This window comes from Lepidochelys kempii, chromosome 6 (genome assembly GCF_965140265.1).
Source record: "Lepidochelys kempii isolate rLepKem1 chromosome 6, rLepKem1.hap2, whole genome shotgun sequence".
Taxonomy (NCBI): Eukaryota; Metazoa; Chordata; order Testudines; family Cheloniidae; genus Lepidochelys; species Lepidochelys kempii.
The window spans coordinates 118,833,417-118,853,486 of record NC_133261.1 but is presented as its reverse complement, the minus strand read 5'-3'; the positions used below and the strand labels follow the sequence as shown (position 1 = coordinate 118,853,486).

The 20,070-nt window shown below is 42.9% G+C and overlaps 1 protein-coding gene across 4 annotated transcripts in view; it reads left to right on the top strand.

Moving 5' to 3' along the window:
- Positions 1 to 20,070, top strand: part of SYNE2 (spectrin repeat containing nuclear envelope protein 2) — a 275,952-nt gene that overhangs the window by 222,194 nt on the left and 33,688 nt on the right. For all 4 annotated transcript variants that reach the window (XM_073349867.1, XM_073349868.1, XM_073349866.1 and 1 more), the window contains 2 exons: positions 4,848 to 5,006; positions 6,282 to 6,448. In XM_073349867.1, the coding sequence (XP_073205968.1) occupies positions 4,848 to 5,006; positions 6,282 to 6,448 (326 nt within the window). The remainder of the gene's footprint in view (positions 1 to 4,847; positions 5,007 to 6,281; positions 6,449 to 20,070) is intronic.

Sequence of the window (20,070 nt, the reverse complement as noted above, 5' to 3'; positions counted from 1 at the left end):
ACAATGCACTGCTCTTTTTGGCGTTGCAAGAACTGCTAATGTGGCCATGCCAGTGCACTTCCAGCTGAGAGTGTAAACACTCGGCAGCGTTTTCCCTGCTGCAGTCTCCGAAGGCTGGTTTAACTCCCAGCGCTCTACAACTGCAAGTGTAGCCATGCCCTAAGTTTGTGCAAGCACTTCTGGTAAGGACACACACCAACGGCAGAAGGAAGGTAGTATGGACATGAAAAACCACAGTAATTACTGTGGTGGCTGTACATTGCTGTGACATAGGTCAAATTAATAATGTAGTGTAGACAAGGCCTGGATGGCTAATCCAGTGATATATGTTCATTATTTTACTTACTACTGCAGATTCTGGACACTGAGTATGCCAGACTTGAAAACATGTAGGCACAATATTTTCGAAGTTGGATGCCTGAATTGGGCACCTTCTGTATATTCATATTTAGACACCTAAATAAGAGTCATGATTATGCACTAATGCTGAGCACCATTAGCTCAGATAGTGAGTGCCCAGTGGCTCTGAAAATGAAAATCAAGCCAATGTGCCTAGCTACAGATTAATCCAAACTGTAAACTTTTGGCCATTGTAATTCAATTTCAAACATACTAATAGGATACTCCATTTTGTATGTGTTTTGAGAGATGAGTCGAAGCAGGAGAGTGAAAGATATGTATTGTTTGAAAACAATTGAAATTTAAATGGAGAGGTCTGAAAGACTTTAAAAGTCAAACCCTGCAGCTGTCATGAACATTGCAGAGTGAGGCAGGCAGATGCTCATGCTGGAAAGGGTAGGGAAGTAAATAAACAGTTAATGAGCAGATGCATGGAAGGGGATTAGTGTTTGCATCGCTGCCATTGCAAGGTATATGTAGGTCAAGGATTTATCAATTCATTCAGTAAGGATCCTGGTCTATTACAACACACATGTATGATACCTAGATCTATAGTGCATGTTCCACCTCAGAACAAAGATGAGGGTAAAACCACAGAAAGGGAAAAGAATGGAAGCACTGAAGGGAAAGGCAGCTAGTTCATAATGGCCACCCTTCACTGCAAACTCCCCAGGAGAGATCCTGCCTGAAGTTCTAGTGGGAAGAGCTCTGTGATTGATGGGGGGCTAGAACAGGGAACAGCCATTCTATGCAAAATGTGCCCCTTTTAAACAAGCAGAATTGAAATCAGAAACACTTACAGGAGTTAATGCTGCTTGAGTCAGCATTGCTGTCCCCTCCTTGCCCCCATGAATTGAGTTAACTTACCTCATCAGAGGGGAGACAGTGCAGGTGGCAGAGCTAGCTGGTGCCATCATATGATCCCTATTCTGCTGGTGTTGTTGATGAAGTGTGAGCAGGCATATCATGGACACAGAAGAGCTCTCAGATTGTGGCAGAAATCCTCAGGGTCTCTGGATTCTTTGGTAGATTTCTTCTTAATGTGAAAAGAACAGGAGTTCTTGTGGCACCTTAGAGACTAACAAATTTATTTGAGCATAAGCTTTTGTGGGCTAAAACCCACTTCATCGGATGCATGCAGTGGAAAATACTATAGGAAGATATATATATATATATATATACACACACACACAGAGAACATGAAAAAATGGGTGTTGCCATACCCACTATAATGAGAGTGATCAATTAAGGTGAGCTATTATCAGCAGGAGAAAAAAATCTTTTGCAGTGATAATCAGGATGACCCATTTCCAACAGTTGACCAGAAGGTGAGAGTAACAGTTGGGGGGGGGCAGAAATAAGCAGGGGAAATAGTTTTATTTTGTGTAATGACCCATCCATTCCCAGTCTTTATTCAAGCCTAATTTAATGGTTTCCAGTTTGCAAATTAATTCCAATTCAGCAGTCTCTCGTTGGCGTCAGTTTTTGAAGTTTTTTTTGTTGTAATATTGCAACTTTTAGGTCTGCAGTCGAGTGACCAGAGAGATTGAAGTGTTCTCCGACTGGTTTTTGAATGTTATAATTCTTGACGTCTGATTTGTGTCCATTTATTCTTTTACGTAGAGACTGTCTGGTTTGGCCAGTGTACATGGCAGAGGGACATTGCTGGCACATGATGGCATATATCACATTAGTAGATGTGCAGGTGAACGAGCCTCTGATAGTGTGGCTGTTGTGATTAGGTCCTCTGAGGTATCCCCTGAATAGATATGTGGACAGAGTTGGCAATGGGCATTGTTGCAAGGATAGGTTCCTGGGTTAGTGTTTTTGTTGTGTGGTGTGTGGTTGCTGGTGAGTATTTGCTTCAGGTTGGGGGGCTGTCTGTAAGCAAGGACTGGCCTGTCTCCCAAGATCTGTGAGAGTGATGGGTCGTCCTTCAGGATAGGTTGTAGATCCTTGATGATGCGTTGGAGAGGTTTTAGTTGGGGGCTGAATGTGACAGCTAGTGGCATTCTATTATTTTCTTTGTTGGGCCTGTCCTGTAGTAGGTGACTTCTGGGTACTCTTCTGGCTCTGTCCATCTGTTTCTTCACTTCAGCAGGTGGGTGTTGTAGTTGTAAGAACTCTTGATAAAGATCTTTTAGGTGTTTGTCTCTGTCTGAGGGGTTGGAGCAAATGTGGTTGTATTGTAGAGCTTGGTTGTAGACAATGGATCGCGTGGTGTGGTCTGGATGAAAGCTGGAGGCATGTAGGTAAGTATAGCGGTCAGTAGGTTTCCAGTATATGGTGGTGTTTATGTGACCATCGTTTATTAGCACTGTAGTGTCCAGGAAGTGGATCTCTTGTGTGGACTGGTCCAGTCTGAGGTTGATGGTGGGATGGAAATTGTTGAAATCATGGTGGAATTCCTCAAGGGCTTCTTTTCCATGGGTCCAGATGATGAAGATGTCATCAGTGTAGCGCAAGTAGAGTAGGGGCATTAGGGGACGAGAGCTGAGGAAGCGTTGTTCTAAGTCAGCCATAAAAATGTTGGCATACTGTTAATGTGAGTTAATGTGAGTCTAAATTAGCTGTTACCGCTCAAGAAAGAGATCTTGGAGTCATTGTGGATAGTTCTCTGAAAACATCCACTCAGTGTGCAGTGGCAGTCAAAAAAGCAAACAGAATGCTGGGAATAATTAAGAAAGGGATAGGTAATAGGACAGAAAATATCATGTTGCCTCTATATAAATCCATGGTACACCCACATCTTGAATACTGTGTGCAGATGTGGTCCTCCCATCTCAAAAAAGATATATGGGAATTGGAAAAGGTTCAGAAAAGGGCAACAAAAATTATTAGGGGTATGGAACGGCTTCCCTATGAGGAGAGATTAATAAGACTGGGACTTTTTAGCTTGGAAAAGAGACGGCTAATGGAGATATGATTGAGGTCTATAAAATCATGACTGGTATAGAGAAAGTAGACAAGGAAATGTTGTTTACTACTTCTAATAACACAAGAACTAGGGGTCACCAAATGAAATTAATAGGCAGCAGGTTTAAAACAGATAAAAGGACGTATTTTTTCACAAAACGCACAGTCAAACTGTGGAACTCCTTGCCAGAGGAAGGAGTTGTTGTGAAGGCCAAGACCATAATCAGGTTCAAAAAAGAACTAGATAAATTCATGGAGGATAGGTCCATCAGTGTCTATTAGCCACGATAGGCAGGAATGGTGTCCCTAGCCTCTATTTGCCTGAAGCTGGGAATGAGCGACAGGGGAGGGATCACTTGATGATTACCTGTTCTGTTCATTCCCTCTGGGGCACCTGGCACTGGCCACTGTCGGAAGACAGGATACTGGGCTAGATGGACCTTTGGTCTGACCCAGTAGGGCCATTCTTATGTTCTTATGCGTTTTGGAGGCCATTCCCCTATGCCCCTTCCATAACACTTCTAGCCCCCCCTTTCTGTGTAGTCCATGTAATGTGAATGAAGAGGCAGTGCAGATTTAGGAATACATTTCCCTACCCTGTAATTTGTTGTGCATGAGGAACATATGGAATCAAAGTTCTCAGAACTGAAAAGGCAAAAGCAGAATAGTGTGAGGTTATCTAATGTATCACATGTGATATGAACGATCTTTTTATGTTTCTTTTCCCTCATTGCTACTCTGAAATTCCAACCAGTGTATAAAGTTATATCGGGCGTAGAATCCAGGCACTAGTAATAGAAGAGGTAAATGGGAAGAACGTAGGGTGACCAGCTGTCCCGATTTTATAGGGACAGTCCCAATATTTGGGGCTTTTTTTAATATGGGCTCCTATTATCCCCCACCCCCATCCTGATTTTTCACACTTGCTATCTGGTCACCCTAGAAGAATGCCAGTGAGATGATCAAAGGTGGACAATAAATGGGATCTGTATTTGCATAATTTATCGTAATTGCAGAAATACGGGAACTTATTACAGAGATGTATCGCAACACGTGTTGTGTATATGTACATGTGGGTCTGTGAGATATAGCTATTTTATATATGTTTGTATGTAGAAACGAATATTTTGTTTTCCTTGTTTGTTTGGCATTGCCAGATTTCCACTGTATGGCTTATGAATTGTTACAAGTGTCATCATTTATAAAGCCGTCATCTAGTTTAGTAGCTTTTCTAATGGAGAGAAACTGGTGTTTGCTAGACAATGTTTACTCCTGGTGTTCCAACTTCATGTTATAACATTCTGGTTACCATCTTTAAAAGGAAAACTGGAGAACTCTAATAAATGCTCCTGTAAATTGGAGCAGCTAATTAATTTAGAATTTTGCATTTATAATGAAGTCTGCTGCAATAATCTATTGTTAAAAAGAAACATGAATATATATCATAGTCATGCATGCTTTTGATTATATTTGTAATTGTTGGCTTCCTGCTGAGAGAGATGTTGACAGCTGTCGTGTATTCTTATCCATAGGTGTCTCTGCGTAAGCAGGAGATAGAGGACAGACTCAATGCGTGGACTGTGTTCGATGAAAAGAATAAGGAGCTATGTACATGGCTGGTAGAGATGGAAAGCAAAGTGTTACAGACTGCGGATGTTAGCATTGAAGATGTGATAGACAAATTACAAAAGGTAAACAGGAAAGCAGCTTTTTATGCACTCTAAGAATTAGTGGTAGACAAACCTGCACTAAAATAGGAATGTCGAACAGCATTTACAGGCTAAAGCCAAGAAGTTTAAACATTTAGGCCCCAATTGACAAAGGTATTTAGTGCCTAACTTCCATTGATACCAAGTCCTTTGTCCTTATCCCTACTGCTGATCAATCTCCAAGTCAAAACCAAAAGAAGAACATCCCCCTGATTGCGCTGCAGCAGCATACTGCATTTGCACTTGGAACTCCTGCTTCTTACACTGCAGGAGGACGCAACATACCGGTCCTGTGCTTGATATTTTTAGGGTGTGAAGCTAGAGACTCCTCTCTTAGAGTATCCTTTGTAGGTGATCTATGGAGCCCTGGTAGTGCTTCATTGCTCCCCCACTTCTCACCAGTGCCAGCTGTTGTGAAAGGGGCAGTTGGAAGGTAAATGAGAGATGATCCCAGAATACGGAGGTGTGCAGTAGTTTTGGTACTAAGTACGTAGGAGGTCACCACAACCAAACAATGCCTCAAAACCCACAGATCAAGTCGGGAAACACATCTGATTTCCTTCTGTGGTACTGGACTTGATTAAGTAATAATATATAAAAAGCACTATCTTATAGACACAGGACAGTAGTCCGCTGTCAGTATCCTTTCCTAATGGGTTAAGGGGCTCAGTATCTAATCCCAGATCTCCCAAGTATAAGAATACCAGCAAAGAAAGAGCCCTTGAACTTGAATTCAGGTTCTTTCAAGGTAACTTGTTGAAAATTTAAGTTAAAAGAAAAAAAAAAACCAAGAAAATATTAGAAATTTAAATTGCTATTCTTAGGGTTATGTACCTGAAAGCTTTCAGGTCTTTAAGCCACTTATTTTTTATAGTGTCTTAATTACGGGTACTTTATTCCATTAAGAATAAGTTTTCAATGTAGTACTTTAATGTATTAAAACACCAGATCTAATGTAGTCCTTTGTGGCTTGTTTTCCCTACCCTTCTCTATTTCATTTATTTTCTGGTTGTATGATAAAAAGATAATAGGTTGGATCCTGGGCTAGTGTAAACTGATGTAGTTCCATTTTCCGCAGTGGAGCTCTGCCAATTTACACAAGCTGAAGATCTACTCCCCTGTGTTTCTGTAGCACTCTTGGTCATCCCACTTCAAGCTCATTCCCACCGACACAACAAAGAAACCCAGAAACATTATTTCAACAAGAAATTGATTTTCATTATTTGCTGTGAGTAATTTTTGGATGCGTTTTTTCAGGACTGTATGGAAGAAATAAACCTGTTTGGTGAAAATAAACTTCATTTGAAGCAAATGGGTGATCAGCTGATCAAGACTAGCAACAAGAGCAGAGTCACAGAAATAGATGACAAACTCAATAAAATTAACAATCGGTGGCAGCATCTCTTTGATGTCTTTGGAGGACGGTAAGAACTTAAATTTCAATACTTGCATTTGATGGAAAGTGATTGAAACTAGGAAGTGGCCTTGAACTTTCAAATAAAATGCTTATTTTGACAATTTGTATAATGTCTACATTTAGTTCCCAACTAAACTCAGAAACATACTGACCTGATTTTAAAGTATATTAATTGGGATTTCAAAATTGTCTTAAAAATAAGATTAAATCTATATTTTCTTATTCAGTTTGATTGTTAGGGTTTTCTGGTCTATTTTGAAACCACACTGCTCCATGTACACAGCACTGGGGGAGTTCTTTCTAAATCTGAGGGTTTAAGGTAGAATCAAAGTGATTTTACTTTGCTATTGTACTGAACTTCATTTTAAAAATACCATATTGGCTGTGCAGCAATGTGGTAGATTCTCCATCACTTGGGAATCTTTAAATTAAGACTGTATGCCTTTCTAAAAGATAGGTCTAGTCCATGTACAAGTTATTGGAATATGTGGGCATCACTGGGTCAAATCCTATGGCTTGTGTTATGCAGGTGGTCAGACTAGATGATCAAAATGGTCCAGTCTGCTCTTAAATTTTTTGGAATGCCTAACAAATAGGAATTTAATCCCAATATTGTAGGCTGCTCTTACGTGACCACATCTGTAAAACCTGCACATTATTTTTAAAATGTAGCATACACCACAGACTGATAAATTAGGAAAAGCTTTGCCATGGCAAAATAACAAAAACTGGATAGCCCCATCTATGATAGCTTCTGATTGGATTAAATGTTTTATTTTACTGAAAGAACTAAGAAAACTGTGACCCTGCCCTCTGATTGAGATAATCCAATTTCATTATAATCTGTGAACAGATTGAGTCTTTATCCCACCCCCAGCACAGTACACCGACCCCAAGGTGGTGTCCAGATTCACCCCCTTCCTGGGATTTGGGTTTATTGGTAATTCAGAAACAATAAAATGAATATAACATAGGCAGAAATCTTGGGTTGATGCCAGAGGTAAACTCTTTCTAGAGTTTCTCGCTGTCCTTGTTTTCTGTGGGCCTTAAAGAAGACTCCCACCCCCTTAATGTTCTGGTTGGAGCGAAGTGTGCCCAACCATCACCATGACTAAGCTGTAATTACCCTGAATCGTAATGAAGGATTTTAGCACTTGAGCCTAAGGTGACTCAACAGAAGAGCCCTTCTTTAGAGTCTGCCACTCAGTTCTGCTTTTAATGGATAAGGCACTGGATTGGGACTCCATAGACATGAGTTCTATTCTTGGCTCTGCCACTGGCCTTCAGGGTGATCTTGAGCAAGTCTGTGTCTCGGTTTCCCCATCTGTCAAATGGGGATAGATACTGACCTCCCCTGTAAAGCACTTTGAGATCTGCTGATGAAAAGTGCTATACAAGAGGAAGGCATTCCAGTTCTTCATGCAAGAGGTTTCCTACTTGCAGTTCACTTCTGTTGATGAATCTCCATTGTATTTATGGTACTGAAGTGTTATAACTTCACTTTTTCTCTGCCTGTTATAGGTTTGTTGTAAGGTGCTGGATTTTTAACTTCTGAGACCACTCAGTGTTGTTGTATGCTGCACACTGGCTTTCAGTTTTGAATGTTAACTGTTGTGAAATAATGTTTTAAAATGCAAGCTACCATATTTTAAAAAAAATCTCTGATCTTTGCAAGCAGCTTGGTGCCACTTCATAAATATTTTTTAGTTTAAAAACTGAATTGCACACTGTGTGTTTCACTGATAATATTTGAGAAAGTACTATAAATTAAAAGCAAAGGAAAGGTTATTTTTTTCACAACAACTGTACCCCACAACGTACTCAAGTAATCTTTGCCATAAACCAACCTCTGCCTGGCTGCGGCTAGGAATAACTTCCCCTTTGGACATATTATTGCATAACTGTCCATTGTGGCAGGGTTTTTTGCACTACCTCTGAAGCATTAGGACAATGGCCACTGTGTTGGGGAATGGATGTTGAACCAGATAGACCACTGGTTTGATCCTGTGTGATAATTCCTGTGTTCCCATCATAAGTGTGCTCTGGAGGATCATTTTTAGTATTCTAAGTTCTGTGTTCCTCAACCCTTACATTGAGTACAGGAACAGGGCAGAGGGGTCAGCAAAAATGGCTTGAGCTCCCTGTATCCTGGGGTTGCTTGAGAGCCTGTCTGAGCTGTGATGTAAGATGGAGCAACTTACAAATTATGCAGTCCTTTGGGACTTTATGCTAGTGCAGGATTGGCACAGAGCTCTGCATGCCCCCTCCCTCACCTAACACACCCTGTACATGGGGATGAGAGGAATGGCTGATGCAGGGGCCAGCTTTATGCCCGTGGAGAGTTATCCTATGCCAGGGGAATTCTCTGCTGGCCACTTATAGCTAGAATCCAGTGACACACAGAGGCTGGAGTAGAAACAAGATATGGGATTAGTGTGTACTTTTTCTGAAATTTAGCACTTCTTTTGTGAAATTATAACCCATATTCACGCTGTATTTTTCAATTTTAATTAGAGAAAGCAAAGCTTTTACATTTATTCCCAAACATGCTTTGACACTGCAGTACAAATTTTTCCTCCCAGCTATAATTTTCAATTGAGGGAGATTGGATGTCTTTCTGAAAGATCGGCTCTAGCTTGACCATTGGGTGGAATTCTGTGGGTTGTATTATGCAGGAAGTCAGACTAGATAATCATAATGGATCCTTTTAGCCTTAAAAATCTATGAATTAACATAGGAAAAATTATACACTGTCAAACTATGGTAAGCAACTGCTGCCACCCAGGTGAATTAACTTCTCAGAGACAAATTCAGAGGCAGAATCCAACAACAGAGAGGAAAAACAAAAATTTAAATTGAGTGATTACTTAAAAAAAAACCATGAGAAATGTCTTAAGGGGAGATATGTATAAGTTTTACGAGTTAAAAATGAAAATTATAAGCCACATATGTATCTTATAACAATCATACATAGCAGCTGTATGGAGCTTGGTTTTTTGCTGGTGCGAATTGGCATAGGTCCCTTAATTTCAGTGGAACCAACAGATTTTCACCTACAGAAGTTCTGGGTTATATAATATCTGTATATGTCTGTATGGAAATATATGTGTGTGTTTGCATGTGTTTTTCATAGGTGGGGCTTAGTAGCACCGCATATAATTAAGGTTGCCTGACATTTCGCATTATAAAACCTTATAGTTGCTTATAACTGCAAAACTTTAAACATTTTGACTGAAATTTTCCCGATTAGATGTGTGCCTCAGGTTGATTTTTTTTTTTTTTTTTTTTTTAAGTTCAGTCAAAACAGGTCATCTGTTTCCAACACCAAAGCTAGGGAAAATAAGTTTTTACCCATGTTAAAAAGGTCTTGCTACCTTTTATTTGAAAAGCCGTAGTCTTCCCATGCTTTGAGTAAGGATTTGAAATTTGGCCAGAGAGTGGTCTTTGTGTCAGGGAAGCCTTGCCTTTTACAATTCCAGTGAAAATCTGTCCAAGTTTGGTCGAGTTATACATCTTACACAGGCCCAGTAGAGACCTTAGATTTTAGCAGCTAAATTCCCAAAAGATTCTGGACACACTGGGCATGCTCCAACCTGGTCTAAGCAGGACTTTCCCTGCAAATGCAGCTCTGGGCCAGGGCAGGACCATGTACCTGAACTGAGAGCCGGGAAGATTGTCTTTCCTTTTCTCTCAAAGACCCCACTGCTGGGACCAGCCAGCATGGAGGAAAGCTGCCTGGTTCAAATACAGTGGGGACAAGAGCCAGACCTACAGGTAGAGTAGATTGAAAATAGGAGCCTGGATGGGGGAGACTGGGACTGAAGGCAGGGAAACTGGGAATTGGGGTAGGAGGGGGACTGGGAGCTGGGGATAGGGGAGACTAAGAATGGCTGTGGAAGGAGGTGAGGGGGTAGGAAAGACACATGACAAGCTGTTGGACTTTTGGGGGAGAACTGGGACTGACTGGGCAGAGACTGGGACAAGGAGCCAGAGGGTGGAAGTGAAATTTGATGAGGAGATCAGGGAGATAGATTGGGATTGGGAGCCAGTGGAAATCGGAAATATGTGGGAGGGGCAACTGGAGATTAGAGTGAGCGAGGAGGCAGATCAGATATGGAGCTGGGAGGGAGACTGAGTACAAGGAGCTGGGGGAGGAATGCAAGTCGGGGAGTCTGGACTGGTGATACTCAGATTTATTGGGCAAAGGGACTGGGATGAGAAGATTGAGTACTGGGCCTGGCTAAGTGAAGAGAATGGGACTGGGACAAAGAGCTGGGTGGGGAAGAGACAGGACAGGGACAGTTTGTAGGGGACAGAATGGGTCACCCTTCTGCGGAATGCCCCCTAGAATACACTCCCCTCCAGAGCCGGAGAGTCTCATCATTCCTCTGCTGTCACCAGATATCTCAGTTACCTCAAGTGGCAGAGGTCTGTGCAGTGATCTAAGGGTTCTAACCCTGATGATGTCAAATGGTGGAATTTCTGTTTTTTCATTTTTTTTTTTTATTTAATTTAGGAAATTACCCACACAAAACTTCGTTAAAAGATCCATCCTGTGCCCTGAATGAGACACAGGTCCTGTGGGAAAAATAGTATGTGATCATATAATTAAAGACTGTATCATGAACTACATGCACAAAAAGGTTACATTCAGATTGCACAGGGAACCTTATTTCTGTCATTTCCTAACTTTTGAGTGTGTGACTTGGCAATCTTAATGTTTTTAACATAGTGTTTTGCACATAATATTATATATATGTCTATACAATATTGAAATGACAGCCAGTCTAATCAATACAGAACAATTCCAATAAACAACTTACTTCACCTTAAACCAATAAACAACCTGAGACAGATGGGCAAATTAGGTGACTTCTCAGTTTAGAATTTGGAGTGATTCTCTTAGATCATGGTGACAAGCCCAGATTTGCCATATGGCGGCAGCTACACAGAATGGACTTAGCACTTTTATTGTATGTATCTGCTTGGCTTGTGCAGTTCACAAAGGCATTGTCATGTGTGTCACAGCTGAAGCATGGTTTGATGTAAACTAGGAAGCATCTGAAAACATAATTCCCATGGAAAAAATAACATTCAGACATCATCTGTTCCTTTTTTTAAGTTATGTAAATTAATTTCTGTACAGCTTTGGAGAGACTATTAGCTAGCCATTCTCTTCTGTGCTTTCCTTTGTTGGCTGGCAGGAAAGGAAAAAAGCAGGGTACTAGACAAACAAAAGTTTAAAGTCTAATTTGAGATTTTGGCCACTTTCTGAGTGTTCTGCAATTCCACTAATTGTGGAAACATGTATCTTAGATTCCAGAACATCATCTGCAATCTTTTCTTATCTCCACTTATCAGTTAGCAGCAGTACCCTTAAAATGAAATGCTACACATGTGTACACACACAAGTGTGCAAGGCCCAAAATGTAGAGGAAATGGCGTGTGTAGGCTGCAGGGGGGGGCGGGGGGGAGGTTACCAAGAACACATACACTAAGAATTCACATCCTGTATGCAGTGGAGCAGTACTCTGCGCCGATTGCCTGCAAGGATTGAGAGTTTTCAGGGACAGTACATCATATAGGGCAATGCAGTCCTGTGGCCTCTCTCTGTGGCCTGCTTTCCACCAAGATTCTACTGTGTGTAGTGTTTTGTGGGCAAGCACAGTGAGGAAGTATTTGCTCTTGAAGCTATTGTTTCATTATGACTGTCTGCAGACTCAGGAAGCCACCACAGCGGTGGTTCATGCTCAGAGGATATCTTCACAATCCCAGGGTTTAACAATGTACTTATTTATAAATGGATGTTTAAACTGCGCAGAAAACACATGAACCTGCATTAAAGCATGGCATCTCGGTGGTGGGTCCCTCCAGGGGCCGTAACCAAACCGATTAGTCTACAGTAATAAATGCACTTTCAGCATGTATGTTTGTATCCCATAAACATACTGTATATTGCAAGCAGCTTTTCAATCTAATTTCTTTATAAGATTGCAGAGAATAAGCACCATTTCCAAACAACTCAGTCTGTCGTGGCTTATTGGCAATGCCTTGTGCTCCTGTGTTGGTTGCGTAGATTCACTTTCTTTGCCTTACTGAGAAAAGCATGAACCAGGTGAATGCTGTGATGAGAGAATTTGTGTGACTCTTTGTCTGCAGGGCAGCTCACAAATTATAGCAGGGATTGGTTGGAATAAATACATGGCTACAACCCCTAATATAAGCACTGAAATATGGGGACATTGCCAAGGCAAGTTAACGTTAAGGCTCCCAACATGGTGGTGTCGTTCACCTTACACCTCCCAACATGGTGGTGTCGTTCACCTTACACCTCCCAACATGGTGGTGTCGTTCACCTTACACCTCCCAACATGGTGGTGTCGTTCACCTTACACCTCTTTTTTAAGGTGAGGCTTGACAAAGCCCTGGCTGGGATGATTTAGTTGGGGATTGGTGCTGCTTTGAGCAGGGGGTTGGACTAGATGACCTCCTGAGGTCCCTTCCAACCCTGATATTCTATGATTCTAAGACAGGTCTCATCCATGGTCATTCGGCAAATCCTATGCATCTGGAGGCTCATAGCCCTGACCACAGCAAACCCTTTTGATGGATAATTCTAAACAGGGTAGGCTTTAGAGACCCTTCCTTCCACCTCTTAGAGATTAAGATTTTTCCCCTCCCCTGGACAGTCTGGGTGAAATTCTTAAACAGCAATTTAAAACTACAAGGGTCATAGTAAAACAGGATTTCATAAGAATATTCAGGACATCAGACTGAAGCAAAATAAGTCATCTGCATAACACCTTGCAGTCTGCAAAAGGTAGTCTACATACAGTAGGTCAATCTGTGGCATTACAGGGAATGCTCCGGGCTTGTCTACATGGCAGGTTGGTGCACAGAAAGCCAGTGTGGGAATCTACAGTGCAGAAAAAGTTCCATTATGTGTGGTAGCAGTATCCACATGGCGAGTTACCTTGTGGAAAGCTTGTATGCTGTAGATTCACACTCTGGCTTACGCCACACTAACTAGCCATACAGACAAGCCTTTAGGCTCTGGCCGTATCTACACTACAAACTTTGGTCAACACAAGTTACAAGTTAGCCCACGAAAGCTTATGCCCCAATAAATTTGTTAGTCTCTAAGGTGCCACAAGGACTCCTCATTCTTTTTGCTGATACAGACTAACACAGCTACCCCTCTGAAACAAGTTACATCACCCTTCAGCTGCCGCACTTAGTGTATCGCATGTGCGTGCACATACTTGTCTCCTTCTGTCAGCACTGCACGTGCTCACCAAGAGTGTTTGCAGTGCACCATAGGTAGATATTCCAGTGTGCAACCCTCCACCCATCCAGCGTACCATCTTTTGGGAAGTTTTGGCAGTGCATGGTGGGGCCAAAACGAGTTGGGCAGAGGTGAGAGCAAGGGGTCAACTTCCCAACATGCAACTGTCTCCATCCCATAATGTCATCTCTAGCACATAATTTTTGCACCTTTTTTCAAAATCTCATGAACCCGCGCAGCACTCCTGACTGTCCACCATCTCTGACTGAAACAGGGAGCGTGCACAACTCTGCACTTCGGTCATAAGTGTGGCAAGCACAGGATTCACGATCCTCCCAGTATTTACAGCTGCAAGAATCAGCTGATGATTCTTTTGGAGGACAGATTGCTGTGGGACATAGTGAGAACCAATTCAAGGTTGCAGTTGGTATTCACAGAGCAGCTGCAGATGGTGGGGCATGACTTCTGGGCCCAAGAAACGAACACTGACTGGTGGGATTGCATTGTCATGCAGGCTTGGGATGATAAGCAGTGGCTGCAGAGCCTTCAATGTGTGAGGCTGCATTTCTGGATTCGTGTGCCGAGCTCACCCCAGTCCTCCAGCTCAGGCACACCAAAATTGAGAGCTCCACTGACTGTGGAGAAGAGAATGATGATCACACTGTGGAAACTTGCAAAGCCAGATTGCTACTGGTCAGTGGAAAATCAGTTAGGAGTTGCAAAATCCACTGCAGGGGCCATTTATTGCCTCCTGCTACACAGGGCTGTGAGGTAGTGGGTGGATTTGCAGCACTGTGGTTCCCGAACTGCGATGCAGCAATAGATGGAATACATATCCCTATTTTGGCACCAGACCACTTTGCCACAGAGTACATCAACAGAAAGGGCTATTTTTCTCTGGTTATGAAAGCATTGGTGGCTCACCACAGACACTTCACCAACGCCAGTGTGGGCTGGTCGGGGAAGATGCATGATGCTCACATCTTTAACAACACAGGATTTTTCAGAAAGCTACAAACAAGGACTTTTTTCCCTGGACTGGCAGATTACCATCGGCAATAGTATTCCTGGGGGACACGGCCTACCCTTTGCTTCCCTGGCTCTTGAAGCCATACGCCAGCCACCTCGACAGCGGCACGGAAAGATTCAGCTGCCTCCTCAGCGGGTGCAGAATGACAGTTGAGTGTGCCTTTGTTTACTCACAAGAGTGGATCTCAGTGAGACAAATATCCCAATGGCTCTATCTGCCTGCTGTGTGATAGTGGGGGCAGGAGGGGGGTGCAATTTAAAAGTTCGGTCACCCCCTGAACAGCTTGAGTCACAGCACCTCCCCCAGGCGAAGCCTCCCCACCCGGAAAGCAGCAGCCCCTCCCTGCAGCACCTAGCTGTTGCGCCTGCGTCTCCCTTCGGGGTGCAGCTCACAGCTCAGCCGGCCTTTGAGGTCACTTGACTGGCTCGCCTCCGCCAGCTGCCACACAGGGATGGGGCCTGGCAGCACCATGTGACTAAGTGGGGCCGGGTCTGAATCAACAGGAAAACCCGCACATGGGAGTGGGGCGGCCCCACCCAGAGCCCGCAGAGGCTGGGTGGTTTCCAGCTGTGGCTTTCAAGGCCTCCCAGCTAGGGGCACCTGCGTATTAGCCACCCCATGGCCCTGGTTAAATCCCCCCAGGTCCCTGTGTGAGACCCAAACTAACACTGGGCCAGGCGCAGAATTTGCCTCCTGGAGGTAGGCCCCATTGGCCTGGTTGGAGGGTCGTTGTGGGTCAGCACCGCCTGCAAAGGGAGGCAGCTTGCTGTTGCTGGTGTCTCTGTTTTGAATAATCTACTGTGCACTCATGTATTTTGAACTCACTCCCTGCACACAAAAAAAGAAATAAAAATATAAACCCTGGCAGAAATCGGGTGGGCACAGATTTCCCATAATGCCAGAGAAGATGGTCAAATGCATTAGACTTCCAAATAATTTCTTGGATTTTTGGAGTGATTTTTCAAAGTTTTTGTGCCATGTTGCTGATTTTCAGATACATCTGTGTTTAAACCAAGTTTCTTTCTTTCCTCCCAGCCCTTCTCACCCTTCTCTGGCAGTGATGTCAGAACACGGAATTTGTGATGATTGATTTTTTGACAAATGAATGATGTCATAAGTAAAGATTAGGGGGCAGTTTGATTGCCAGTGTAACTTCTTGCACTTCATTGGTCCTACTCCTTCACTGGAGGGCTGAGCACAGGACAGGGTAGACTGAATAGGAGTGAGCTTCAATTTGTACATAAAACGCTGTGATATGATAGCAAACAAGGCAACAGAGAGCATAATCCAAGTAAGCATTTTGTGTGTGTGTGTGTGCGCACGTTTGTGTGCGTTTTAATTTTGGGGATTGCTTCAACAGGAAAATCCCGCTATAAATCATCAGAGTCTGAGGCTGAAGGTATCTGACTGTACTCAGTAGACTTTACCTTTTGGTTGTGAAGCCTCTGGAGCATCACCTTTTCATTACCACCCCCAAGCAATCACTCAAGGTATTTTTCTTCATGAGCTGATTCTGTTGTGTCAGAGTAAAGCTATTTTGTGTTTGTGGTTGGGTTCTCAGCAATTTGCCAGGTAAAAACGCAGATTAACAGAAGGAAACCAGTGTTGTTCAGTGTGTGTGTGTGCACGCACGCGTGCTGAGACTCCACAGCTAGGGGCTTTGCCGAGGAGGAGGAGGATGGAAAAAGGCTTCCCCCCCACCCCCACCCCCCAGGGGAGATGCTAAAGCAATGAATAAATAGGGCATCCATAGAGGAGGGGTTTCCTCTTCCATGAGTGCTGTGGTTAAACAGACAGAATCCTTGCAGCTTGGAATTTACAAGCTAAGGAATGATTTTCCCCTATAAACGGTAAGTGCTGTTTCAATAATCAGCTCTGCATTTGGTTATTGTGCGTGTAAGAGTAGAAATCACTAATTCAGTAGTATCTGTCTGGGTGGTTCAGCAGACTTGGGGGATGGGCATTGCTATGTCAGCATGTGCGTGTGTGTGTGTGTGCAATTTGCCTGTGACAAGTGGATGAGAAAATGGATTATGCTGTGTGGGAGATGCAGTTCATTAGACTGGATAAATAGCATTGAGGGGCCTTCTAAGTTAAAATGTGTACCGGTCTCTTTGGTATCTCATTGTACCAATGTCAGTGGAGATTTGGGACTACAATATTATGGATAAATGGAAGGTTTAATATGAAATGTAGCTTGCCCCTTTTTGTTCAGTGATTATGTGATATTAATTCTTGTAATTGAAATAATACAATCAACCAAAGGAAAGGTTTCTGTGTTATTTTCAAGAGTCAGAAGCTGCACAGAGAAATGAATGTGCACACATTTAAAGGTTGGGCCCAAATGAAGTAGTCATTTCTTAAGCTTGTGTGCTTTATATGTCTGTTTGCACTAAAATCTACCAAACAAAGATTTCCTGTTATCAGGCAGTAATGTCAATTGACAGTGCAATTTAATTTCACCATATTTTTTTTTAACAAATATGGATAGTATCTCTGCTCCCTGACGACAATGATATTTACACTGATGAACGAGATTTAAAAATATACATCTGAATCTCTTCATCCCATTAAACAAAGAAATGAGTTTTATTTATAGCTTGTTCTTTCTCCTACATTTTCTGTCAGCACTGGTTAGAAACCAGCATAGTGCAAGCTGGCACTATGCAATTCTTTATCACATCATGTTCCTGCCGACACACTTTAGTCCTGGCCTGCAACAAAAGAACCCTTCTATCCCTGGACACCACCTGAGCAAGGACTGCCAAACATGCCATCCTTTCATGTGGGCTTATGACACCAACATCTAGAAGGGATTTGTTTTAGGCCATCTGAAGCATTTCAATTCAGGCTCCAGTGGTGGAATGTTAGGACCTGATCCAAAGCCCATATCAATGGGAGTCTTTAAATTCACTTCAGTGTCTCAGGATCGGGTCCTTAGTTATGACTCACTGGCACTACACAGTCCTTTGCCTCTACTTGAATTTAGGCTTTAAGATGAAAACATTTAGTAATTGTCTTCCAAGCATGTACTTAAGCATGTATTGAATGAATGAGGGCCATATTTAAGTCATGTTCATTGCAAAGTACAGGAGACTTTTCAGCCTTTTCCTTTTCATAGCCCCAGAGAAGCAAGCTGCAGCTGGAGAATGTTATGACCCAGTGCTGCTGGGAACCAATAGTCTCTTGAGTGGATCTGAGCAAATTGGTTGCAGCTGAGTCCGTTATCTAATAAATTAGTGAGCTATCCACACACTTCGATTGTTACAAATGTGTTCGTTATTCAAAGTTATTTGACCAGTGGTTTATGTGACCCTATTTTGGCCTATGGATGATCATGAATTGTTCACCACATCTATTACTTTGATCATTTGCTTGTCTTAACTCACTATTCATGCTGTGTGATAGGTCACCTCGCTCACATGGTACAGCTTCTGCTCCCTGATTAAGTGACTCTCATACCCATAAAGAGCTTTCAAGACCGCCATATGATACGAACACTCATACTCCTATGGTTCAGATTTGAGGTGCATTCATGACATTTTCTGCAAACAAAAGTTAATTCACACAAACACTTGCAGAAAGCAAATACAAGGTGTGACAAAGCTCTGTCCTTGCCTCCGTGGGTCCCACGTTTCCTGGCAGATTTCGCTAGCCTCAGGGGTTCACTCCACATAACCCTTCTCTCTCTAGAGACAAGGGTCACAGTCTACTGAGCCATTTTCATCATAAGCCAGCGAGGGAGGTGAGGAGAAGTTATCCTTCCTTGCACAGTCTCTTATCTCCCAGTCTCAGTGATTAATCAGGGGACAAAGTGGGGGGGGGGAGCCCAGGCCCACCCTCTCCTCCAGGCTCCAGCCCAGGGACTCTAATAGTATCAGCTATGGTAGCTGACCTTTTAGAAACATGACATGTACAATTCCCTGGGCTACTTCCCCCACAGCAGCCCTCACTTCCTCAAGCTCCACTTCACCCTTACCTCAGGGCCTCCTTCCTTGTGCCTGATGTGGTGTGTACTGCTCAGTCTCTCCAACAGCACAACTTCCTCCCACAGCTCCTGACATGCACAGTCCTGACAGCTCCTGACTGACTGGGAGGCTTTTAGCTAGTTTCAGCCAGCCCCTAATTGGCTTCAGGTGTCCCAGTCAACCTAGCATTCTCCCTGCCTTCTGGAAAGTTCTTAATTGGCCCCAGGTGTCTTAATTGACCTGGAGCAGCTGCCATTTCACTTATCCTGGTACCAGGGATTTGTTTAGCCTGGAGCTAATATATCTATCTCCCACTACTTTTCTATAGACATCTGGCCTTGCCCCGTCACAAAGCCTATGGTAGCAGTGACACAAATGTGTGGTTTTTATTCAGTCAAAGGGTCTTGGATTCTTTGTTCCAATATTCCCCTGGGTCGATTCCTGAGGGAATGCTTCCACTTCTCTTTGACATCAGTGGGAGTTGAGGGCACCCAGCATTTCTCAGGAGGCTTTCAGCACCTTTCAGGATTTTTTTATGGCTACCTGGCAACTTCGTTCCTCTGTCACAATGAAACTCTCTACAACCAGGTTAAAGCTTGTCTGTGCGGGAGACAGAACTTTTTCAGGGGCTAGTTCTGAGACTGTGGACTGAACTCCCCCAAGAACTAAGGATCATCACAAACCTCACCACCATCTCCTCCAAGTGCAAAGCGTGTTTCTTTGATCTCCCTGCTCTAACAAATACATAACAACATTTATATTAACTCCCCTCCTCCACCCCTCCCAAAAAAATCCCTCCCTTCCAAAACAAAACTCTCCACTGTGCATGCGTCTTCCTCTAGGGAGACGATGAGAGAACAAACAACACGTGACAGATGTTAGTCACCTAATGCGCTACTGGAAGGCACTCACATACTGCAGTGTCGCGCACGGAATACAAACCTATATAGAACAGAATTAGAATATACTAACCTTGAGCCACATGCCCAGTGCTGGTTGACTTCACTAAGAATTTACCTGTCTGTGTGTTTATTCAAGACAGTAGTTTGTTCCCATATTGTGATATTGTACCAGCACTGATTTCTGAAAGGCATTTATTATTATCACCTGTCCATTTATCTTAGGTTTTAGTTCTGAAGATGGAGATTAATGACCCAGAGCATTAAGGCTGGGATGAAAGACATATTCTAGCTGGCATATGTAACAGATTAGTTAATTAGATTGGCAGGTCTCTCTGATGATAATTGTGTTACAAAGTAAACACATACTAATAGTGCCACAATGGTTGTTTCTATTGTGCTATAGTTGCTGGCAATCCTAACAAACATTTTCTACTACAAGAAACA